Raw genomic sequence first — 24072 nt, forward strand, 5'->3', positions numbered from 1 at the left:
TTCCGCCATCACCACTGTTACAATCAGCTGATCTATCCGCTGTGCAGGCAGCCGTTGACATTTTGGGCTTCAGCCCCAGTGAGAGAATGGGGATTTCCAACCTGACAGGGGCAATCCTGCACTATGGGAACATGAAGTTTGGGCAGAACCAGACGGCATGGAAGGTAATACCTTAATGACTCGGAGAGACGTATTTCCCACTGTTTCCATACCATTTTTCACGAGAAATACAAGGAGTCTTCCAGGAAAGGAGCAGTTGTTCCTTGATGAACATAAAAATGAGCTTCAACCTTCAACTTACCACCTTCTGTCGAGTCACTTTCTGCATCCCTTTTTTTCCTGATGGCTCTGCTGAAGGACCTTGTCTCTGGGACACGTTACTGCAGTGTTCACCAGTTTCTGGTAACACACTGAGAATTGTTCTGCTTGTGTGACATTGTGGAGAAGTGGCTCGAAGGGAAAAACACTCTGTTGTCCCATCACCAATGCACTCACTGGTTTTACCATACCTGCTGGGGCTGCTGTAGCCACTCCAATCATGAGGACCAGCCCCACAAGGCTGTTTGGAAGAGTAAATAACATTTTTCAAGCTTTTGTGCACAGTGTAAAGCCAAACAGTTTGCCAGGTTTCAGAGTGAGCTCTGGCTGGCTCCAACACATTCTGTCTGTCCCAGCTAAGAAGAAAGTCTTTCAGCTTTTTTTTGGTTTGTTTTACAGAGGCTGACAAAGCAGCGTACCTGATGGGCCTGAACTCAGCAGACTTGCTGAAAGCTTTGTGCTATCCCCGGGTGAAAGTGGGAAATGAATATGTCATGAAGGGCCAAGCAGTGGATCAGGTGAGCGTTAGGGAGCAGCAGGGACCCTCCTCTCCCTAAGGGACAGGAGTGGGTGCAGGTCTCAGCTGAGGAGAGTCAGGACCATTCAGGCCTGTTAGTGCATTTCGTGGGCTGACAGCATCTGTACATGGTGGAGGGGTGTTTTATTCTGGTGATGTGCCCTGACCCAGCTCTGTGAACCATCTCCCTGCAGGTGCCCCAGGCAGCGAACGCCATTTCCAAGTCAGTCTATGAAAAACTCTTCTTGTGGGTGGTGATGTGCCTCATAGCTCTTATGATTAGCTGCTAACCACTAAGGACACAGTTTCATTTTAAGACAGGAGTAAAGTTTATCAGTTGTATCCATTGTTAGTAGCTATTTACTTTGCTGATGCCTATACAGGACTGTAGAATATTCACTAGAACAGTAAGGAAAAACTTCTGAATTTTTATTTTTAATCAGAGCCAAATCATATTGAAAGTATTTGCATTATGTCTTGAAGTAATAGAGCGATTGCAAATGATCTCTTTTTTCCAGGAAAATCTAAATAAGCTGATGTCCAACTTGCGAACAACTCATCCTCATGTTGTGTGTTGTATCATTCCCAGTGAAACAAAGACCCCAGGTCGTTCATAAAACATAGATTAGAAGTTGGCAGAAAGACCAATTGTCCAGTGCTAGAAAAATCAGTATATCCCCATGTTGCTCTGTAATAGGCCTGATGGATCACAAGCTTGTTCTGCACCAGCTGAGATGTAACGGTGTTCTGGAAGGCATTGGAGTCTGCAGGAAAGGATTTCCTAACAAGATACTGTACGGGGATTTAAACAAAGGTTTGTAATAACATTCTTGTGTTTGCATCGAGTCCAATTCGAGAGAAGAGTCTTGCTAAACAAGTCAATGATACAGTTCTTAGGAAAAGAGTGTTTTCATCTTTAACAACTTTGGAAAGCATGAAGACCTATCTAAGAGTAGGGTCTGTGTGGGCAGTGCCCACCCAAATGCCTTCCTGAATACTGTATACTCCCTCCCGCAGCAGCCGCTCCCCAGGAGCTTCTCCAGCCCCTGTCCTGCCCCCCCCGGGGCTGCAGCTCTTCCCGAGGCGCTGCCCCCCGCCGCCTCCTCAGCCCGCGGCTGTGTGTGTGGGGTGGTGTCTGTCTCTTGAAGAGCCGCGCGCGGGCGGGCGGGCAGCGCGCGCCGCGCAGCGGGTGCGGAGAGGCGGCGGTTGGGCCGTTGGGCGCCCGGCGGCGGAGAGGTGGGGGCTCCCCGGGGCGGCGGCGGCGGGCGAGACTCGCTACCTGCGGGGCTCTTTTGCAGCGCCGGAGCCTTGTTCCGAGCAGCCGGGCGAGGCGGAGCAGCGCGGAGCCGGCCGGGCGGGCCGAGAGGGGCCCCGGCAGGAGCAGGAGATCGCGTGGGCCAGAGGTAACGGGGGGTGCCGCGGGCCGGGCCGGCCGCTGAGGAGACCCTTGTGTCCCTGCAGGGAGCGGCGGAGAGCGGGAGGAGCCGGGAAGGCGGCGGGAGAGCAGGGGAAGGCCGGCGCGCCGCGATGGTGAGTGCGGGGGGTGCTGAGGCGGGCCCGGGCAATGCGGCTTTGCTGCTCCGGCCCCTCTGTGGGGGGCAGGAGGGACCCCGCGGGGGGCGGGAGGGGCTGTGCTCGCCGCTGCCGCTGCAGTTGGGAATCTCTCGGGGTTCCGGCGGTTCAGGGGCCGTTTCCCGACCAGCGGGGCCGGGAGGGAGGCGGGGGGGCTTCGCTGTTGCTTGTGGGGTGCTCTGGAGAACCCTGCCCCTGGCTCCGGCGGGGTTGGAGCACGACCCGGCCAGCCCCGCGCCCTTTTCTCATGAGGGAATTTGCCTCTCTCCGTAGGCTACAAAACCCCCGAGAAGTTTAAGCGGTACGTAGCCTGGAGCGCGTTCCCTTCGCTGTCCGTAGGTGCTTTGTTCTGCGGGAACGCGGGGCCGGAGGCGAGGTGGGGCAGCGGGATCAGGTGGGGGTCCTGGCTGCGACGATGTTTCCTGGGCCTTGGCCGAGAGCTGCAGCTGAGGCGTCGTCTCATTCCTGAAGCAGAGACATTCACCTGCCTCTGCCAGCGAGGGGCTTTGCTTATCGGGCTCCTACAGCCCTTTCCTGCGGGCTTTCCCCAGTCCAGGGCAGAATAGATGTGGTTAGTTCAGTTCTCTGCCTCACCTGACGCCCAGGTGCTTGTTTGGGGGGCTCTTGCAGCCCTGGACACTGAAGCAGCACTTTTGGGGTTGCCCAGGGCCTCTGAGCCACTGTGGGGCGAGAGCTCCCAGAGGAAGGGCTGCTTGTGGCCAGAGACTGAATAGGAAGCTGCTGGCTCCTTGATAGAGAGATCTCCTTTCTGGCTAAGTGAAGTGAAATCTTTTATCCACAAAATACTGGGTCAAGTCTTGGCAGTTCTCTCTAGGAAGGCCTTATGCTGATGGTGCTTGAGCCCAAACCTGTATGCTTGGGGGGTTTCAAAAGAGCAAGGCATACTGAAACTGGGAGCTTGTTTGCACCTGCGTGGTGAGCTCCCCTGCCTCAACGCCTTTAATGTGTCTGGTTTCAGACTCTTTGGATGACCTGCTTGGCGACCTTCTGGGATTCGAGGACGGTAAAAGGAACCTTCTTTGCAGCTGAAAGGGCAGCATCCTTGTGCTCTTAGTCCCCTGCTGGGAGCGGGAGGTGCTGGTGAAAGAGCCAGTGGTCTCTGAGGGGGCTCCAGCGGTGAGGGGGGAGGAAGCAGCAAGCAGGGTTTCCCAGAGTCAGAGGCTGTCGAAGAGGCTGGACGTCAGCTTGGGGAGGCCGAGTGAAGTTCATCTCTGATTAAAAGCATCTGTGGCCCGTGGGGAGACAACAAATCCCCCTCTGGGGTGCCCGGGTCAGGAATATGCCTGTGTCCGTCATCCTCACGTCTCCCTGTCTTGTTTCCAGACGAAAGCCCCGTGAATTCTGTGAGGACTTCGCAGCTGGCCAGGGGCAGCAGTGGGAGAGTCCGGGGCACCAGCTCGCCGGCCAGCCAGAAGTGAGTGCCTTTGAGACAGAGCCTCTCGCTCTTGGAGATCCCTCTGTGCTCCCCAGGTCCTTGTGACCTGCCCCGTCCTCGTCTTGTCCCCCTCGCTCCCTGCCCCGAGAGCGATTGCCCGGGAAGGCGAGTTACCGGCAATGCCTTTGGGAACTGGGAGCCCAGAGCCTGAAGCTTTCCAGCGAGAGCTGGGTGCGCCCAGCCCGGTACATCTCCTGGTACGTCTGCCTTAGGAGAGTTGCTCGCTTAACTACAGCAGTCCCAGCACTCCCATCTTTTATGCGGGCGCTATTTGCACCTCCTTTTCTGTTGCACAACGCGGCTGCCGTGGTGTGCCCGTGCGGTCCCCTCCGCCTGCCGCCACCTGGCCTGGCTGTCCCTAACGCGCCCTTGCCGAGCTCACGGGTGCTGCTGCTGACCCCCGGGCTTGTGTCGCAGGTGCCACGTAGCGGAGGATTTCTTCAGTAGATTGCCTGCAGAGGACGTGGAAGCTGCAGAGGTGAGCCTGCATTTTGGGAGAGAGCCTGGGTACCGCGAGGGCTGGGACTGAGCTGGGCCAGGCTTGCCCCTGGTGTCACCCCAGGCAAGTCAGCAGTGGGATATCGGGGGAAACCGTGAGGTCTGGCTGAAGAGGTGACCCCTCTCTGGCGTGACTACAGGGGAACTGGGCCAGGGGAGCGGGTGGCTGGTGGGAGAAGGGCTTGCGGGTGCCGTGGGTGAGCTGGAGCAAAGCCAGGGGGGCACGTCGTGCTGCAGCCCAGCCCTGCTGGGTGCTCTTGGGAGGAAGCGCCGCAGGAAGGACCCTGACCCAAAGCACCGGCCTGGGTGTTGCTGACACTTCTCCCAGAGGCAGTAGGATGTCAGCAAAGGAATCAAGGCACGGGGAGTTTCCAGTGAGGGGCACCCCAGGAGGAGCTGGGCGTGTGTTCTCCCATTCCAAACAATGAGGAAAAGCGGGGGCTGGAGCATGGAAGTGAGGGGTGAGGAGTTTCCAAAGTCTGCTTGTCTCTGATCTCTGCCCTCCTTGGCACGCAGGGCTCCAGCGCCTCCGGCAGAGAGCCCCAAGCTCTGTTGCAGAGCCTGAAGGTCAGTGCAGAAATACCCTTCGCCTGAGCCCCGCGTGGGCTGCAGCCGTGGCCTCCAGCACCAACTTCCGAAGGGAGAAGCAGCGCTGAGGCAGGAGTAGCACTCGCCCTGCTCCCGTCGCCGTCCTGTTGCTTTCCAGGACTTGGACGACCTGGAAGCTGATCTGCTGGGAGCGTCGAGATCCGGTTCTGGGCCAGGGCTGACAACCGTGAAAGGCCCTGGGAAAGGTGAAAAGGAGATTGTGCTGCTCTTGTCGTACCCTGGTTCCAGACGAGCAGGGCGTGTTTTCTTCCGCGATAGGGAATGAAAAGTGGATTTGTTCCCTAAAATCTTTTTTGGGGCTGTGCCAGCCACCGAGTGTCATTCTGGCTGTGTGTTGTCCCTTGGTTGATCCCTGGCCCGGCCTCTTGTCGTGCTGTGATAACATCACTGCCATCAGCAGCCATGACAGCCACGCTGCCGCCTCCCACCAAACCCACTTGGCTGTTGCCTGGTGCAGGTCAAAGACCAGGGATCTGCCTGGTCTGCGTGGAAGGAGAGCCAGGCGGTTGCATTTAAGACGTGCCTGTCCGCAACCTGTCCTGCTCTTCCCCAAGCCCTTTTCTCCTTCTCTGCCTGCAAGGAGGCCCCTCAAGAGAGAGATTCCTACCCCCCAGGGCCGTGAGGGGACTGACTGTGTGTCCCAGGATGTGCTTTTAGGGGGCTGCCACCAGAAAAGTGACCTTCAGCCGGGGTGGGAAAGGGCCATCTCCACAGTACCTTGTCTGTGAGAGCTGTGGCCTCTCTTTGCAGGAGAGTCTGGACCTGCGATGGAGAAGAAGCTGCTGTCATCCTTCGCTGCTTCCCGACAGTACAGGAAATTCAACTTGGAAGGTAGGATGTCGCTTCCCTTCAGCACATGGATGTGTGGGGGCAGCTGAGGACTCTGTCCTTGCTCTTTGCCCGTAGCTTGCCTCTTCTGTCACCCAAAGGCTTGGCTGGGTAATGACATAGAGCATCCTTCACCCCTGCGATGTCCGTGCAAAGCTCATCCCTTAGAGGTGACCAAAGGGGAAAAAAAAAAAAAAAGACTGCTCAGTGTTGGAAGCCCTCCTCAGGGTGGGGCTGGGAGAGGATTCCTGAGGGCGTTTGCTTTTTCAGCTGTGCTTTGGTTTTTAGTGCCTGTCTGTAGCACTTGGAGACCCTTGTATCGGGGAGGGGGGGATTCTGTCCCCCTTCCAAAGAGGGGGGCTGGTTTCCTGGCACAGCTGAGATCTGGCTGTCAGAGCCTGCACTTTAACCGAGGTCAGCATCTGCTCCAGTCACTAATTGGCTTTAGATGATTTAGGTGGGCTTTGTCCTCCCCTTTGTCATTGCCTAAAGAGTGGTCAAGCGTTAAAGCACCCCAGTTTTGAGATACTCATGGGTGTCCAGGGTCTGTGCGGAGTCTGCGTTCGTGGCTTTGGGCAGAGATGATCTCCTGTCCCCATGTGCACATGGTGGGGAGCAGTGTTTGGCTTAGCACAGAGGCGTTGTTCTCAATAACCTTGGTTTTGTTGTTTTGTTTGTTTTTATTGTTTTATTTTCTGCCCCTACGGCGTAATTGCCAGATTTAGATGATCCTCTGTCGGGGCTCTTGTCTGATGAGGAGCAGGATGCACCCAAGAAGCCATCCCCGACAGGCACTAAAAGCATCCCTGAGGAAAAACAGAGCAAGGAGAAAGGTAAGTGGGATTGCTTGATGCATCCTCTTTGTGTTAAATGAATCAGCAGCCTGGCTGAGTTTGTGTCATGTCCAAACGTTAAATGAAAGCCAGCTAGTGGCATCTCTTGTTAACCAGTACGGCCTTTTAGGGAGCAACTTGGTAGCACGGTTACAGCTGGTAACAGCTCCCCGAGTGCTCAATATTTGCAGTGTGCTAGAGGTTACAGAACTGACTTTTTCTTTCTGGGAATGGAGTCTCAGATCTTCCCTTGGACTCACCCAGCCTGTTCTGCACGCTGCCAGAGGAGAAGCAGTGTTCTGGGTCAGGATTTGGGTGGCTGAGGGCCTCGCTGGTCCACCCCAAAGCACAGTTGCACCTCTGGGTGGGATCCAGCTGCACTGTGACTGTGTTACAGGCACTCGTCTCTCTTGTTGCTGCAGGAGGGATGCCAATGGGTCTGGTAGTCCCCTCAAACCTCCTTTCACCCTGAAAAATCCCCTCTGGACACGAGTAGCAGCTGGTGGGCTGGGGCAAGGACTAAGGTGCATTGGTGGAAGAGAGACTTTGGGTGAAGGTGGGGAGGAATTATCTGAGTGGAAACTTGCAAAGCTGAAGAAGCTGCTGGTGTCCGCCAGAGCTGGAAACCCCAGTGTCAGTGACACCCAGCAGTGTCCCATCAGTGGCCATGGACCAGGCAGTAGCACGTTGCCACTTTGTCACTTGCTGTGAGATTTGGTCACTGAAAAGAGCTATTTAAAAGTGTCTCTGTAAACGGTCCTGAGAGAGAAGAGCAGGCAGGGCTGCTCTGATCTCTTGTTGGGGGGTGGGGGGGGAAAGAGACAAGCCCAGCTCAAACCTCCTACGATGTGTGATCCCACCCCCAGAGCCACCCGCAGCCCAGACGCCCCTGCGCACCGCGGCCCCAGTGCAGAGGAGGAAGGAGATCACCTTTGAAGACGATGGCGATGACCTGCTAGATGCACTGGGCCTTGGCAGTGGCCCAGGAAGAGATGGCAAGCAGGGCAAGAAGGCAGAAGAGTAAGGGCAGTGAAGGGGCGGCGGGAGTAAAGGAGGGGCTGGCTTGTGTCTTGAGATGGTGCCACTATGGTGGGTGGGGGATGCTGAGCTTGTGCCTGTGGGTCCCCGAAAGGGGCAGGAGCAGCCTTGTGTGGCAGAGAAGAGGCAGAGCAGGCTGGCAAGGCTGTGTGAGGAGGACCAGTCCTGCCTCTGGGAGAAACCCATCTGCCGCTGTGTCCCCAGCAGAGAGAAGGTCCGGCCAGCCCGTGCCGTGCTGGATGAGTTACTGGGACGAGGCTCCGTGGCCAGAATCCTGGAAGAGCCAGGCCTGGGAGAGCGCCGGGAGGTCACACAGGAGAAGAAGTACCAAAAGCAGCCAGGTGAGCACAGCCAGGGACACTGGGGAGGGCTGCAGAGGTGGCAGCGTTGGCTTGGGCGAGTGAGATTGATTTCTACTGCCCTTGCAGGGGAAATGCCCTTTCTGCCCTCGCGGCAGCCTGGCAGCATTTGCGCAGGAGCTGTAACTCGGTTCCGTTTGGCCGTGGGCTGATTCCCCACAAAAGTTTTTCGCAGCCACCCTGGGGAGGCCCCTCGCTTGCCGGTTTCTGGGCAAGAGGTTTGCAGCGGTGTTTTCCCAGAGGCAGCAACGTCAGTGGGAATTGCAGGGGGGGAGGAGGAGGAGGGCTGGAGTCTTTGCAGTGGGCTGCTCCTCTGGGCACTGACTCAAGGCCACTTGTCTGAACAGAGAAGGAAGAGGGTCGGCATGAGAATTTTGTCTTTGGAGCATACGAGCCCTCGGTGGCCTCCACAGCCAAGGGCCGGCCGGCGAGAAGGCAGCCTGTGAGGTATTGTGCTCTCTGTGTGTCTGTAGCTCCAGCCACCGACCACGCTGCCCCTGCAGCGGAGCGGGCAGGGTCCCCCCGGTGTCCCCTCGCGGGCAGGGATGCGACTGCTTCTCCTCACAACAGGTTTTCAGCCAAGACGAGCATTGATCGACAAGCAGAGACCCTCTCCATAGCTCCTCCATCAGCCAGCCAGAGGCCCACGGGGGGCCGCAGGAATCGAGGTGCCTGGCTGGGCCTGAAAGATGACGATTTTATGGATTTGGAGCTGTCATTTCCATCGAAGGCCAGTCCTGCAGGGAGCTCCCCCAGCCCTGCCGCAGCTGGGCGGCCCAGCCCCGCCAGACAGCTCCCGGCTGCAGAGGAGACAGCAGCTAAACATGACTCGGTGGAGGAGGAGGACTGGCTGAGCGCTGCCTTATCACGCAAAAAAGCCCAAGCCCAGGCGAAGGCCCAGGAGGGGAATGCCAAGCCCTCGGAGGCCCCAGTTGAAGGGCTGCAACCCTGCTCTCCTGTCAGGTAAAGGCATGGTTGATGGCCGCAGCGCTCCCGTCTGCTCCGCGTGTAGCTGCTCCAGGAGGAGCTCTCAGAAACCCTGGGGTCCGATCTGAGAAATGAATTTTAAGCACTGTCTTGTCTTGGGTTGGGGTAATAATGCGGGGCTTCGTCCCAGTGATCCAGCCCGCAGTCCCCTCCCACCTCTGGGCTCTCCTGCCAGTTGTAGCCAAGAGGGCACACAGTGCCGTGGGTCCCGCGGAGCTGTCCTGGATCAGCACACCCCCACCAGCTCCCCGCCCCGTGCTCCTCGTTCCTGCCTTCATTCCCCTTCCTTCCTCCTAGTTGAGGCAAAGCACCTCCTCCAGCTGAGTTGACACGGACCCAGGTCCGGACTCGTGCCACTGAAGGGGACTGGGAAGCAAATTGCAGACAGAGAGCCCTGTGGCGTGGGCAGGGCTGTGTTAGCTGGGGCTGGTGTTGCCCAGGGGAAGGGGTTGGATGCAGCAAGGACCAGCGGTGAGGGAGGTTTTGAGGTGTCTTTGCTGCCCCTGCAGCCCAAAGGCTGAATCCTGCCATAGCTGAGTGGGACAGAGGCTTTCCCCTGCGAGGCAGGAACTGGTGTTGGGGGAGAGGATCTTGTCTTTCCTCGCCTCCTGGGCTCTCCCACATCAGATGCTTTTTGCTTGCAGCCGGCCAGCAGCCTCCCCAGGAGCACGGCCGCAGGCAGCCGCTGTGCAGGACGAGGCAACGAGCAGAGATGGCTCCGGGTAAGGCCGCCTTTGCCTTTCAGGCGTGCCCCACAGGAGGGGTGTCACAGTGGGACGGCCAAGCTTTAAACTCCCCGAAATGCTGAGCAGGAGAATGTCTGCGTGCCTCTCCCTGAGCTGTGGCACTGCTGTGCATCACTCGTGTCTCTGTGCCCACGCAGGTCACCGCTCCCCTGGCTCAGCACCACGGAACAAGCCTCAGCTCCCCCATCGGAGGCCGCGCAGGGAGAACCCTCCAGAGATGCCAGCGCCCCGGGTGCGTTTCGTGTGGTTGTACGGTTTGGGCAGCAGGAGGCAGAGAGGGTCCCGGCCCTGCAAAAACAACCAACCAAAAAAAGGCAGGAGCCACAGCATTGCCCTTGTCCGTGTGAACGCTGCCCGGGCTTTGCCCAGCTGTTGCTGGAGGGGGCTGCCAGGCTGCAGGATCCCACCATGCCCATGTCGTGGCGCGGTGGGGACACGGTGCTGGGGTGCACTGAGCTCCGCAGTGCTGCCTGTGGGGTTTGAGAGGGCTGCCGGGGACTTGCTCTCTCTGAGCAATGGGTGGACCTACGTTCGTGCTGTCCCTTTTTTCTCCTTCCTCCCTCCTGCTGCCCCAACACTCATCCCACTAGCGCTGTGTGCTGGCAGACCCCCTCCTGCCCTCGGCTGAGGCTGAGCACCACTTCAGAGGCCACTGCAAGTGGCTGAGGGGACCCAGCCTCCTCCCTAGTTGAGGGAGATGGAGGAGGAGCTGTGCTTTGCCCCCAGACTTACTCTGCAGAGCAGAGTCCTCGCCACTGTGCGTGGGGTGGGGTAGGGGTGCGGGTCTGGACAAGCCTGTCTGAGCCTGCGTCCCCATCCCCAGCTGCCAGAGCGGGGCAGGACCCTTCCCGCTCTGCCGAGGAGACCCAGGCCCTTGTCCTCCTGGGAGGGAATGGTTCCCCTTGGCCTGTCTGAATCCCAGACTTGTTGACTTTTCAGTCCCCACAGCCTTGTTACCGGGAGAGCAGGAGACGCAGTGCCCTGCGCTGCTGGCTCAGGTAGGTCTGCTGGGCCTGGCCCCTGAGAGGGGGTGGTGATCGTGAGCCCTCCCCTGACAACTCACCGTCACCCAGCTCTGCCCGTGCTCCCTGGGCAGGAGGATGGCTGTGCCCTGCTTTGCAGCCCTGGGAGCCTGCGTTCATGGAGGCAAAGGCTTTGGAGAGCCCTGAGGTGCCATGAGTTGTATTTGTCAGGCCAAAGTGTGTGTGCTGTGGCTGCTTTGTAAATCGTGTGCATTGAGAGCCCTGCATTGCCTGAGCAGTGTTGACAGAGTTCCCCAGGCATCTCTGTCTCCTATTAATGAGACATCAGAGGCTCCAGCTGACGAAGGGCTTTTTCTTCAGCTGGTTTTCCCCAGCACGGTGGTGAAGATGCTCTGAACTTGTTTTTGGAGAACTGAAGGGGAATTGTAGCCTGTGACAGGGAGGGAGATCTTGCTTGGTCTTCAAAGCCTCCATTTCTGATGGAGCTGGGCCTCTCGGCCCGGCCCTGGTGGAAGGACACACGCTGTCTCCCAGAGGCCTCGCAAGGCCTTATCCTTGAGTCTGTCCCCAGAGAAGGAAGAGCCCAGCACGCTTGTGTCTGGGGTAGGGGCTGCCGAGTGTCACCTGGGCAGCAGCAGGGTTGGGCTGGAGATGGGTGGAGGAGGGACTGCAGGAGGCTGGGGCTAGGTTGCCATTCCCGGGCTGGGAGGAGATGCTCTCCCCAGGGCTTTACCTCCCCGAGAGCGTCCCTGTGTCTGCGCAGGTTAGCACAGCCAGGGCACAGCTGCGGGCGAGGCACGTGCCTGCCTTTGGGGGCAGATGGCCCCACCAGAAAGCCCCCGATGCTGAAGGGTCTTGTCTCTCTGTCCCTGTAGGCAGAGTCCCCAGGCCTGGACGTGCTGCATGAGAGGAGGCTGGGGGCTCCCGCTGCCCAGCCCCACGAGGATACGACGGGCTCTCAGGCAGCGCTGCTCCGTGCCCAGGCCCGTGTGGCAGAGCTGGAGAGCCAGGTGAGCTCCATCGCCGGCTGGACGGGGGAGCAGGGGTGAGGCAGGGGCAGGAGCAGGGGCCACACCTGCTCCCAATGGCATCGGGGGGGCCGGGGCAGAGAGGAGGAAGCTGCCTGTCCAGAGAAGGCTGCGGCCAGCAAGTGCTGCTGTGGGAGCTCTGTCCCCTGGGCGGCACAAGGAGCTTCTCCCCGGGTGCCCGGCAGGTGCAGACGCTGGAGCTGGCGCGGGCACAAGACAGAGTCTTTCTGGAGAGCCTCCAGCAGCGGCACCAGGAGGACCTGGATCTCCTCCAGAGCACCCACAGGTACCCACAGGCGAGAGCACATGCTCCCCTCGTCTGCCAGGGCCTTGCCTACAGCCCTGTCCCTCTGCCCAGGGCGGGGAGCGCTGGGGTGCTGCCCAGATCCGTGCCGGGGACGGGCAGGCCTAGAGCCGTGTGGGTGTGGAGCTGGTGGGGGCAGAGAGGAGCCCCACAGGTGAGCCAAGGGGGGTCCGCTCTCACCAACACCGTCCCGTGGGGCAGAAGGAGGAGGAGCCGGTCCCAGGGCCAGCACGTCCCCAGCCAGGGCTCAGGCTGTGCAGAGTCGCGTGTTTCCCCGCGCCCCCAGCACCGCCGCTCTGCTCCGAAATCCCCGTGTGCGCTGTGGGTGGAGAGGGCCGGCTACTGCCCTGGAAGTAACACTTCTTCCTGGCCGTGACCTCTGCGGGCAGGAGCCAGGTGAAGGTGCTGGAGGAGACCTGCAGGCAGCAGGAGCAGAGGCTGCGGCAGGAGAAGGAGCAGCTGGCAGCTCAGCTCCTGGGGCAGAGGCAGGAGGCGGAGCAGGCACGGGCAGAGCTGCTGGCACAGCACCAGCAGCACCTGGCCACGCAGGAGCAGCGGAGCGCACTGGAGCTGGAGCGGCTGCGAGAGCTGCAGAGGTGAGAGCGGCACGAGCGGCGCACGAGTGGGGCCAGTGCTGCTGGTTGTGGCAGAGGAATTGGGGAGTGGTTTGGAGACACGGTGCCAGGAGAAGGGAGACTCCAGAAGCGCTGGGCTGTGGGCAGTTGGGCGGCGTTTAGAATGGGGATTTGCTTTGTAGCCAGACAGAGGGAGATGTGGCTGGAGACGTCCTTTCCAAGTGAATGCACTGTATTTTGCAAGGTGCTGAGCCCAGTGTTTTATCTCCCTCAAACCCCTTTTGTCCAGGTCAGTGAGTCAGTAATGTCCACAGAGTGGGGGTCAATTGGAAATCCGTTTTTGGTGGAGAAGCCCATCCCCCCCAGCTGTGGTCCATGCCTAATGCGGTGCCTGTCAGTGGATGCCCTGGGACAGAGCCCCGTGCCAGCTCAGCTCCTGGGACCTGGTTCCCAGGCCCTTGAGCAAGCCTCTTCCCCGCTGCCCATCGCGGGGAGCCCTGGTTTGTAACAGCCCGTGGTGGGCTCCTTGCCCGTGTCCTGCAGGCTGTCTGTGCAGGAGCTGCGCAGAGACCATGACGAGCAGCTCCAGCGGCTAAAGCAGATGAAGGACCAGGAGCTCGACGCGGTGACCAGCGCCACTTCGCACGGCAGGTACCGATAGCCGGCGTCGCGTCCCCGCGTTGGTCCCTGGCCACGGTGTTCCCTGTCCTCCAGGGAAGCGGCCTCAGACCGTGGCACCAGAGGCCGTCCCCTCTCCCAGCCCCTGCCTCCAGGGACGCTGAGCTCTGCTGATGCAGGAATACTGCTCTGCTCTGCCCCAGAGAGGTTCAGGGCAGGGCTGCCCGGCCTTTGGCCCACCACACGTCCCTCTGGCCATTGCAGGGAGATGAAGTGTGTCCCCCCGGGGTGACCTTCCTCTCGCTGCCCTCTGCAGGACTCTGAACAGCGTCATCGAGCAGATGGAGAAGTTCTTCAGTGACCTGTGTGACGTCTTGCACAGGGTGGAGGCCATGCACCACAGCACCTCCCGGGAGCTGGCCATGGGGGTGCAGAAGCAGGAGAAGCAGCTCGAGGGTACGTCTGCCATTTGTCTGCGCCGAAATGGCCGCGAGGTCCCTGCCGGGGCTGGGGACACCCAGGAAACGGGGAGAAGGGGCTCCGAGTCAGCCAGAGGCTGGGAGCCAAGGCTGGCAGAGCTTTGCCTGCCTTGGTCACTGGGCATCTCGGGGTCTTTCCTTTCCCCAACGGTGTCCTGGCGGATGTGCCGAAGGTGCTGAGCACAAACGCGTGCAGTTTTTCTGTGAATCTGGGGTGGCAGAGCGGGGCTTCCCTCTGCATGCTGCTCATGGCCCCACTGCTGCCTCTCCCCAGTGCTCCAGGACAGCCTGTGGCAGCAGCAGAAGGACGCGGAGGAGGAGCGGCGCCGATTCCAGGAGGTGGTGGCTAAACTGGAGGCCAGGCTGGGGGAGCAGACGCGGCTGCTGGAGCAGGTGAGCCCAGCCTGTGTCCTCTGCCCGGCTCAGCCCTCCTGTCTGGGGATGGGCCGTAGGTCTCGCCCACTGGCGGTCCCTGGCCTGGAGCCTGCGAATGACATCTGTGTCTCCTCTGTGTCTGAACCCAGGAGCGACAGAGGGCATTGGCAGAGCGCTCCAGAGCAGAATCACTGCAGCACTCGCTGGAGGAGGAGCAGCGAGTGGTGACCCAGCAGCTCTCCGTGGAGCGAGCGGAGCTGGAGAGGGCGAAGGTGAGGTGGGGCGGAGATCTCCAGGTGCTTTTCACACGTCATGTGAGTGTGAGCGGGGCTGAGCAAGGAGCGGGACACGGCGCGAGCGCTGGGGAGAGGGCCCCGTCAGGAGCCTGGCCAAGGTACCGCAGCAGAGCCCCTGCCCATGGCCTCCAGCACCCCCATGGCAGGCTGCCGGGTGGGTCCTGCCTAGAGGGGAGACGTGGAGTTGTTGGAGGCAGAGACATGGCTCGGGGTGGTGAGAATCAGGCTGTTCCAGGAAGAGCCCAAGGCTGGGGGGGTGAGGGTGCTGCTGGAGTAGCTGGTGGTGTTGCTCTGCACCCCAGACTGGCACACACGAGAAGCTCAGCAGGGGCAGATCTTTGCCATCTCTTGGGAAGACACGAGAGAACGTCCAGGACAGAGCAGGTCATCCGCTGGTTTCCCCTGTGCCCATCCTAGGAGCGGGCAGAGGTGAAGATGCGGGTCCGCACGCTGAGAGCCCAGGAGGAGCAGCTGGCAAGAGAGAAGGAGCTGCTGGATGAGGCCTGGCAGGAGCTGAAGGCGGAGAGGGAGGAGGTGAATGAGGCTGCGCTGCGCGTCCGGCAGCAGGAGGAGGAGCTGAAAAGCGTGACCAAGGTAAGCGGAGCATCTGCGCTGCTGTTCCCAGCTGCACACGGGCTGGCAGCAAAGCTGGGCTTTCACAGCCCTGCCAAAGCAGGGACAGAAAGCCTGTCCTGGAAGGGGAAGGAGGGGATGCCCAAAGGAGTCGTGCCCCAGGGCAGCGAGGGTCCCTGTCCCCAGCCTCCCCAGCCACTCTGCCTTGCAGCTCTCCTCCCAGAAGTACGAGGAAGGGCAGCGAGCCCTGCGGGAGGCACGCAGGGTCGAGTCGCAGCACCAGTCGAGGCTGCAGTCCCTGCAGCGGCAGTTGGAGCAGCTCAGGCAGCAGGAAGAGCGTCTGCACCAGGCAAATACCCCCTCGCCTTCCCTTCTGGGCCTGGGGCCGCCTTGCCAAGGGCCCGAACCTTTGCCAACAGCTTCTCTCTCTCCCTTTCTCCCCGGGACGGGGCAGGACCGGCTGAGCATGGCTCAGCAGAGGAGCCAGCTTGAACAGCTGCGCCAGGAGCTGTCCAAGAGCCGCACGATGCTGCGGACTGCAGGCCGGGACTCCAGTGCCCCTGAGAGTGGCTTCTCCAGCATGCTGTGTAAGGCTTTGTGCTTGCTGCTGGTGGGGAGGGACATGCTGGGGGGCAGCTGCACTTGTATTCCACTTCTTGGGAGGCTTGGGCTGTTCCTGGGGGCTGTTGGAGTTGGCCTCCTCGTCCTCTGAAGGAGCTCAGCGAAGCTCTGAGCCAGGGCAGTGCCAGGAGAGGGCAGAGGGGCCAGGAAGGGAGAGGCCGGTGGGTTAAAGCCCGTTTCCCCTGGGAGCGTGGGGAGGACCCTGCTGCAGGGACGCGCAGGCAGCACCCAAAGGGATGCTGTGTCGTCTCTGTCTGCGGTTCCTCTGACGGCAGCAGCACCACACAGTCGGGCTTCTGTTCCAGGCTTTCCACCAGCCATCGGGAGCCCGGGAGGTGTCGAGGAACTCCTGGCCAGGGCCAGCTCCGCCGAGCTCAGTGCCACGCTGGCGATGCTGAAGTTCCGGGCCCTGCAGGTGAGGTGGTGGGAGACCGGGGCGGGAAGGGGCTTCAAACCCGCTGGGTGGGAGCAGGGCTGGGTGAAGCCTGATCTGAGCCTGGTAGGAGACAGCCCAGGCTGTGGCTCAGATCATTACTGAGCTGTGGGGCTGGGCGGGCTTGTAGAAGCCCCGGGCACCTAGAGGAGTGATGGCAGAAACAAGGACGGGTGGATCCTCGCAGCTGGTCTCAGGCTCATGGACAACGTCCTCAGCTCCGTGGGGTTGCCCTTGTCCTCGCCCTGTCCCTGGCTGGGAGAAGCCAGCTCTGCTGGCCTCTGGCTTCACAATGTCCCCATCCTCTCCCGTCGGCCCCCCGATTCCCTGCTGGGTCCTTCCCCAGGCGGGGCTGCTCTTTGAGGCTTCTGCTGTGAGTCTTGCTGAGAGTGTGAGGTTGTGGGCTTGGGGCAGGGGGAGCCCCCACAACCCAGGGGGTACCACGGATGATGCTGCCCCCTGCTGACTGCAGGAAGGAGGGTTTGGAATGCTTCCCTCCCTCATGAGTGACTCCCGGGACTGTCAGCCCCCTTCTGTGGCACTCTCTGATACCCCTTCCATCCATCCCTCTCTTTTCAGGACCACGCTTACTTAGATAATGAGCAGCTCTTCCTGGAGTCCCTGAAGAAAGCGTCCTACAATGCTCATTTTGTGCCAGGCTGAAGGGGTGGCGTCCCCATGCTGTGCCCAGGGGATGGCTGCTCAATAAACCCCCCTTCACAGGCTCACCAGAGTTACTGTACTTATTGAGGCCTGGGTGCTCGGGGGACTTTTCCACAAATCAAGGACACCAACAGCAGGTTTTTGTGCTTCTTTTATACACAGAAATCAGAAGCTTTTCCAAATACGCCTATTGGATACGGATTGGTTAGTGATTAACATACTGCATGCTTCTACTACTGCGTGTGCTCAGGGAAAGGGTCTCAACCCGGGCAGCGTCTTCTGAACCTCTGTGTGTGTGTGTGTGTGTGGTTTTTAGTATTATAACGAGGGTAGTTCACTTCCAGGACACTCAAAAGTTAGTTTCATTGCCACGTTAATTAATCGGTTGTTCATTGTGCCAGGTTGTCCAATATTTCATCCTCAGCACAATCCCAGACCTTCTCTTTGTGATGCAGGGTGTTCCACTTGTTTCCTAGGGTTTGGAGATCAAAGTCTATCCTGTATGAATTTCTCATCACTAGTGCAGGTTGTCTTGACCACGCTTCAAAGTCCCACTTGCCCGAGCTTCACACCCTCGTACTTGTTCCCATGGGTGTGGTGCCTGTAGCCCCTGGCGTGATCCTTAACCACGGCTACAAGCAGATGTGAAGTGGACTGTGTCAAGAGCCACAGTTTGTCTGGCCTCCATCTCTCTTGCTAGTCAGAGAGGGACCTGGGGGGGCTGACTGCCAGCCGCCTGAACAGGAGCCAGCAGCGTGCCCAGGTGGCCAAGCAGGCCAATGGCATCCTGGATTGTATCAGCCATAGCGTGGCCAGCAGGGACAGGGAAGGGATCTCACCCCTGTACTCAGCACTGGTGAGGCCGCCCCTCGATGACTGGGTTCGGTTTTGGGCCCCTCACTCCAAAAAGGCCATTGAATGACTCGAGTGTGTCCAGAGAAGGGCAACGAAGCTGGTGAAGGGTCTGGAGCACAGGTCTGTTGGGGAGCGGCTGAGGGAACTGGGGTTGTTTAGTCTGGAGAAGAGGAGGCTGAGGGGAGATCTCATGGCCCTCTACAACTCCCTGACAGGAGGGTGCAGAGAGGGGGTATGAGTCTCTTGACCCAAGGAACCAGCGCCAGGACAAGAGGGAATGGCCTCAAGCTGCGCCAGGGCAGGGTTAGACTGGCTCTTAGGAAGTATTTCTTTGCAGAAGGGGTTGTTGGGCATTGGAATGGGCTGCCCAGGGCAGCATCCCTGGACCGTTGGGGATGGACAGTGTGAGGTTCATGGTTGGACTGGAGGATCTTCAAGGGCTTTTCCAACCCAGATGATGCTGAAGCTGTGCTGGGACACGTACTGTATATGGCAGAAACCAAACATGAGTTGGTGAGCAGGTAGGGGTGTCGATCCCTTCCTTCCAAATATAGGGAAGGGGCCAAGCCTATAAAACCTGCCAGGGAGAAAGCCCTTGTTGGTGGCTCCTGATCCCCTGGCCATGCTTGTGGCCGTGCTGTGACTGACTTGCAGAGGGGTGGAGGGCTCCTGTCACAGGCACTGTTCCCCATGCTTGGAGCTTTGCAAGGCTGTAGCACTGTGGTGGGAAATCTGCTGCAGATTCCCTGCTGGGCTGTTCCCTGGGTAGGGCAGGACTGGTGCATGTGCTTTACTTTGCTGGTCCTCAGCTGGAGTGGTTGCTCACAGTAAGTACGTGAGGGGTATAAAAAAGTGAAATCAATGGGAAAAGCCCATCGGGAGAAGTCATAACAGGATTTTCAAGCTCCTTCATGGTTCATTGTTGCCAAGATAAGCTGCTGCCATCTGTGTACATTTGTTTTCCTGCACATCTGCACCCCCCCCCCCTACCCACAGGCTCTGGGCTGTGACAGGATGGTCACCCCCGATGTGAGCCCAGTAGACGGTGCTGCTTGGTAGCGCTGCAGTCTTTGTTTAAAAAGGAATAGCAACAGGCAGCAGTGGAACAAATCTGTTCCAAGTCAGGATGAATCCTATGCTGTGACTGTCCTGTCTCTCCGGCACTGTGCAGTGTGAGTCTCGGAGTCTGAAAGGCTGACTGGCCAGCACTTGTGCCCCTGTCTATTACAGCCATGAGCAGCAGCAGCCTGAAGTTCATAAGCAGCCCTAATGTGTAGAAAGATCTAATCCAGCACAAATCCTGTCTGTGTGGTTGTAGCAATTCCAGGACAGTACCTTGACATCCTGTAAATTTGCCGGTGTTCCTGGCTGGCAGCAGTGTCTGCTCTGTAACAGCCATATCTTGTTTTGCACAGTTAATCGGAAAGACAAATACGAATTGGAGCAGCCTTACAAATGTTATGACTTCTCTGTGTTTGTGTCTCTGTGTGTACACATGAAAGGAGCATTGAGAGTTGCTGAATCAAGATTAACTCTTTCTTTCTGAATTATAGACGGTTGCTGCCAAAACTGATGATGTATATGCCATGAACCCACCTAAGTTTGACAGAATTGAGGATGTGGCCGTGCTGACCCACCTACATGAACCTGCTGTCCTCTACAACCTCAAGGACCAATACAGCTCTGGATGATCTATTCCCTCTCGTGGCAAAGGAGAAAATCCAGCTGCCAGGAGATGGACTTCGGTGACTCTTCTGATTTTTTCCTGCAGACCTACTTGGGTCTCTTCTGCGTCACTGTCAACCCCTACGAGTGGCTGCCGGTGTACAACCCGGAGGTGGTGGCTGGCTGCCGAGGCAAGAAGCGCCAGGAAGCCCCTCCGCACATCTTCTCCATCTCTGACAATGCCTATCAGTTCATGCTTTTCTGTTTTGACCAGACTCATATTAAAGAACTGTGTTAGAAACACTGCTTCTGCCAAATGCCATTCCTCACGTGCCGTGGGCTCAGCTGCCTTTGCCATCCCCTGCAGCGTGCTACCCCAGTTCCTTGTTCTGTGTCATGTTGCAGATTATCTGCTTGGGCTCCCTACTATTGTACTGTGGAATTAGATGTGCCTGTTTTATCTCTAGGTGATGCAAAACCAGCTCTGGACAGTTTTCCCTGTCTCCTGAAATAGTTTTATTTTTGAAGTGCTGTGCTGTTGTACTGCACATGATGTGTATTTCTGGTCTAAGTACTAAGCTAAGCACCGTAACAGGAACCGCTGCAGAGGGCAGTTGCAGTTGGATAGGACACACGGTCTGGGAAGTCCCACACCAACACATGGCTTCAGGCAACAGCAGGTAGGTTCAGAACAGAGCTGGAAGAAATATTTTCACCAAAATACCTGGCTTTAGTTTGAATCAAGTCCTGTCCTGTATTAAATAGTAATAAAGATACAGAATAGTAAAGACAGAAGCAAAGAGGGGAGTGCAGGGTGGAGCAAAGGTGGAGAAGACAAAAAGTGGAGTACACGGAGGGAAAGAGGAGAAAAAGACCATGCATCTTTTCAGTTTTGCTTGCAGAGATTTTGTTTCTTTCCCTTCGATAGACACTAGGTCACGGGTTACCTGAGAATCAGCACTTTTCCCTACAGCTTCTCTGCCTGCAGTTATTTTTCTGTTTGACAGATCATGAAAATCAGTCTTTCCTAATCACATAAGTACATCTGTGACTTTGAACTTCGTCTCCTACAAAAAGTGGGCAGATAATTCTTTGGTCTGTGCTTTCTTTCAACAGTGGAGAATCTGGTGCAGGGAAGACTGAACACAAAGGTGTCATCCAGTACTTTGCAACAATTGCAGGAAAGCAAGTTTTTGTTCTTATCAGGAACTTCTCTTTAACAAGACCCCCTTGCACAATGACTTAAAATTCCTTGTTTCAGCTAAATAATTGCTATCCTGTTAACCCTTAAGTGATAGTTCCCTATGTCACCCCAGGTGGCTGGAAAGGCATGTAAGTGACATCCCTGGAAGCCAAAACGTTAGCACCCCTGCATGCACTGCTTAGCTTTCTTCTCTCTGAAGATGACGTTGTCTTCAGAAAGCTTTAGAGTCTTCTGAGGTACAGTCTAAATACTTTCTTCACAAGCTGGCGATAATAAGCCTCTCCTAGGGGCTTCAGCATCGCTGTGTGTTTAGTATCCAACCATCAGCTGTGTTCCAAGAGAATTCTCAGGGCCTTGTTTGGTGTCTCAGGCAGTCCAGGGAGGAAACACCTTTCTTCCCTACTTCATCAGACAATGCAAAAAAAAAAGAGAGTTTCTAGCATGCTGTAGCAATCTAGAGAATCACTGTGGTTTGAAAGCAGATTAAGCTTGGAGAGTGGATGTTTGCACTCGGTTTCTCTTTCTCCTACTGTTTCCCAGGCCCTGAGCCATACAGAGTTCCCAAGCTGAGTTTCAGCAGGAACACCTTCTGTATGCAGCACCAGTGTTGTGGTAAAGTCCCAGGCTATGGGAGTGCTGGAGTGCTGGGATGCAACTCTTGGTGTGGCCCCAGATGAAGCTGTTCCTGCAGCTACCATGCCTCTAAAGTGAGAATTAAGTCCTGCTTCCCCTTTAGACATAGAAAGAATGATCTGGATTTTCAAATTTCCTAGTGCCCTTTTAAAAGTCCCTCTGGGAGTATCATAAAGCAAGCTGCCAGGTGGTGAGCACTCTGGGGAAGTTGATCTCCCATGCAGCAGTGTGAAGGATCATCCCACATTCTCAACTGGTGATGGTGTGTTCTGCAAGTCATCCCAGGTTGGACAGGCTTTTAGAAGTGCCTCTGGTCTGTATTTCATGTCTTGCTCTGAGAACAGCATTTACTGTGCAACCCACAACAACCTAGAAATTACTTACTTCCGACCTCTGAAGAAATTTTACTTGAAGGTGTGCCCATGTGTGCTTGAAAGTGAACTGGGGCAATCTGCTTAACTTTTCCAACTGGCATTCTGTGTCTGCAGTGCCTACTGAAACCGGCTTAGTTCTTTGTGTCATTTTTTATTTCTTCTTGCAAGTGCATCCTTTATCCCAGACTTGAAGTTTTTTGTATTTTGGGTTACAAGAATGTGCCTGAGGTTTTGGGACCACCTGCTAACATCTGCTATAAGTGTATTTTTATTGGCTAAAGCATTCAGTCAGTGAGTGTACAGTGCTACATGCAGAGTTAAGAAGCTTGCACAAATAACTTACCACACAGAAAATTTGAACAGGAATGTCTGCCATTGGGCTGAGGCTTAATTTTACTATGAGTTTCTAACCAGCATTCCCTTCTGAAAATCCCCAGTTTATCATTATCTCTTTATCATAAAACCGTGTACAGCACTTAACCGGGTTGCCTCTGAAATGCCATATTCCAGACTTCCCGCAGCAGCAAAACTGTCCTCAAACTCACTGCAAGAACAAATGCAATGGAGATTTCTGAGTCTGGGAAGTGGAGGTGGCTTTGGCGAGCTGTTTAATATCCTTAATTTCAATCCTATTCTTCCTTGGGACCTTAGCTTTGCACCTTCCAGGCATCTGCCACAGGGAGAGTGACGTTCAGCTGAGGGAGAGCCAGAAGCAGGCTAACTCCATTTCTGAGAAGCACCTTGGAGAAGACTGGGCAGAGTGGGATGGGAAAGGGCAGTACTAAAGGGAGGAAATCTGGAAGTGTACTGGACCTTCACCAGCCCTGTTGCAGCCAGTCAGCAGAAGCCTCCTGCCTGGGAGCAAAGACCTTAGCAAGGGCGGTGCATTAGTCAGGACATGAGAAAACCTGCTGCTTTCAAAGAGAGGCAGCAGGTGAAAGGGAACAGGGATGAAATGAATGTAGAGATCAGAAAGGGATGGCCTTTGGCACTCCTGGGACATGTTTTTCTGTAGATGAAGTGCACCACCAGGGTCCAAGGCAGTGATGCGCACAGCTGCTGAGTTCAAACTGCAAGAGCATAGGGCACACTGCTTCCCAGCTCCAACTGACTTGCAGGCAGTTTGCTTGAAGGTGTCTGCACAGCCTTTTTCCAGCACTATTACCTCTGGAGAAGCAGGCATTTGAGCACAGACATTTCTGTAGCACTAAAATAGTTATGTCCATGCTCAGAGGTCATTGTGTCCTGGAGGGGGTCTGGAGTTGCAGCCCAAGGGTAGAGCGCAGCTTGGGTGATGGCAGAACCAGTGTTGTGCCTTGCTTTCAGGGCACATTCCCTCAGTGGCATGGATTGCAGTAACTTACAAGACCCCCAGACAAGAAAAGTCGAATAGTGACCAGGAGAACTGCAGACTGGTGTGAGTGTGTTTTATCCTCATCCCTTTGGAGACACCATTCACCTCGGAGCCTGAATCATGGTTCCAGAGTAAAATAAGGAGATGGCTTCTGTGAGAGACTGAAATGTCATAGGACTGTCTCAAAGCTTGCTTGTGTCTGTGCAAACCTCCAAAACAAGCTGCTGCGGCCTGTGAATTGGTCTGGGGAGTGTGGCCCAGGGAAGCGGGAGCGTATTGAAGGATGCACCCCCCCACTTCTTGCCTCAAAGGGGCAGAGGTGTACTGAGCTGGCCCCATCCTGTAGCCACTTGTGGCTCTACTCTGTAGGCCAGACCCCATGCATGCATTGCTAATGAACGGATAAGAGGCAAGCATTTCTGCCCATAAGCCAGATGCAACAAAACCTGTGGGACCAGAGAAAAAAAACCTAAAGCTGGGCAGATATGCTAATCAGCGGATACGATGAACTTAAAAATGCAACAGAAACTTTGCTCTGTGTGCACCCACCACCGAAGAACTGAAGACTGAGGACCAAGGGGATGTCGCTGGATCCATGGTGGTGACTATTCTTGCAGCCCTATCCCACATCCTTGCTTTATTTCTGTCTTTTCCTTCCATTCTGTCCTATTGCTACCCTCTTCACTTTTTTTTAATAATAAAAACCTGGTTTGGGTATACGGCATTTGACCTCATTTGTGTCTTAATGTCGGTCTTGGGATCGTATCGAAACCTCCCCCGACATTGGATCGGGCAGTTTCTTACTCTGGAGGCTACACCTTCACTTCTCTTACTCTGCCATAGGATTCAGGACTGAAAAGGAGTTCTGTGAATTTTGGCCTTAATTAGATGGAGGTAAACACACGTGTTTGTATTACTTCTGTGCACCAGCACACAACTCCAGTGGGTGTGAAGGGCATTCAGGATGGATTTTAGTATATGTCATGTATGAGTCTTACCTAAAAGTATCTTTTGTAAAAGCTGTTTCTTTGGATGCACTTGTTCCTTGTCTGCCAGTTCTGAATGTTCAGCTCCCAGTTCACAGCATATTAAACTGGTAGGACTGAGAACCTGGCCGGGACCTTCTGCTCACCCAGTGGAAGGCAGATGAATGGCTTTACTCTGTCTTTTTGGGGATGCAAAAGGAAAAAGAGCCTGGGAAACCTTGCTGAGCTGTTGTTCCATTTTCACTGCCAGCATCTGGCTCTCGCTCCTTCGTTTGCCTTTCAGAGATGCTCC

General features: G+C 56.6%; 1 protein-coding gene and 1 long non-coding RNA gene across 6 annotated transcripts; both read left to right on the forward strand.

Annotated features, from left to right (window-relative positions):
• The first annotated feature begins 690 nt into the window (after window positions 1-690).
• On the forward strand, window positions 691-2251 carry LOC141938742 (uncharacterized). Its single transcript, XR_012627384.1, has 3 exons — window positions 691-836; window positions 1533-1649; window positions 2134-2251. It is a non-coding gene; the product is annotated as an uncharacterized LOC141938742 (long non-coding RNA).
• LOC141938741 (fas-binding factor 1 homolog) lies at window positions 2247-19443 on the forward strand. 5 transcript variants are annotated; one of them, XM_074857705.1, is made up of 29 exons: window positions 2247-2365; window positions 2681-2708; window positions 3387-3431; window positions 3752-3842; window positions 4281-4341; window positions 4878-4928; window positions 5068-5155; window positions 5721-5801; window positions 6518-6631; window positions 7498-7651; window positions 7874-8010; window positions 8376-8475; window positions 8599-8991; window positions 9660-9737; window positions 9899-9993; window positions 10701-10759; window positions 11620-11754; window positions 11958-12058; window positions 12466-12672; window positions 13195-13302; window positions 13586-13725; window positions 14023-14141; window positions 14273-14395; window positions 14837-15013; window positions 15204-15341; window positions 15447-15579; window positions 15919-16028; window positions 16626-16913; window positions 19118-19443. In XM_074857705.1, the coding sequence occupies exons 1-28, from the start codon at window positions 2363-2365 to the stop codon at window positions 16707-16709; spliced, it is 3153 nt and encodes a 1050-aa protein (XP_074713806.1). In that variant the 5' UTR covers window positions 2247-2362; the 3' UTR covers window positions 16710-16913; window positions 19118-19443. The 5 variants fall into 5 exon arrangements, with proteins under 5 accessions (XP_074713806.1, XP_074713807.1, XP_074713809.1 ...); XM_074857706.1 differs by having other exon boundaries at window positions 16626-16846; XM_074857708.1 differs by having other exon boundaries at window positions 10710-10759.
• The last annotated feature ends 4629 nt before the right edge of the window (window positions 19444-24072 follow it).

Source organism: Strix uralensis, unplaced genomic scaffold, assembly GCF_047716275.1.
Source record: "Strix uralensis isolate ZFMK-TIS-50842 unplaced genomic scaffold, bStrUra1 scaffold_280, whole genome shotgun sequence".
NCBI lineage: Eukaryota > Metazoa > Chordata > Aves > Strigiformes > Strigidae > Strix > Strix uralensis.

What these genes read in the sequence shown, in the direction of transcription:
- LOC141938741 (XM_074857705.1), top strand. An exon ending in CTCCTCCAGAGCACCCACAG is followed by an intron (nt 12,059 to 12,465) that starts GTACCCACAGGC and finishes CTCTGCGGGCAG; the next exon opens with GAGCCAGGTGAAGGTGCTGG. An exon ending in AGACGCGGCTGCTGGAGCAG is followed by an intron (nt 14,142 to 14,272) that starts GTGAGCCCAGCC and finishes GTCTGAACCCAG; the next exon opens with GAGCGACAGAGGGCATTGGC.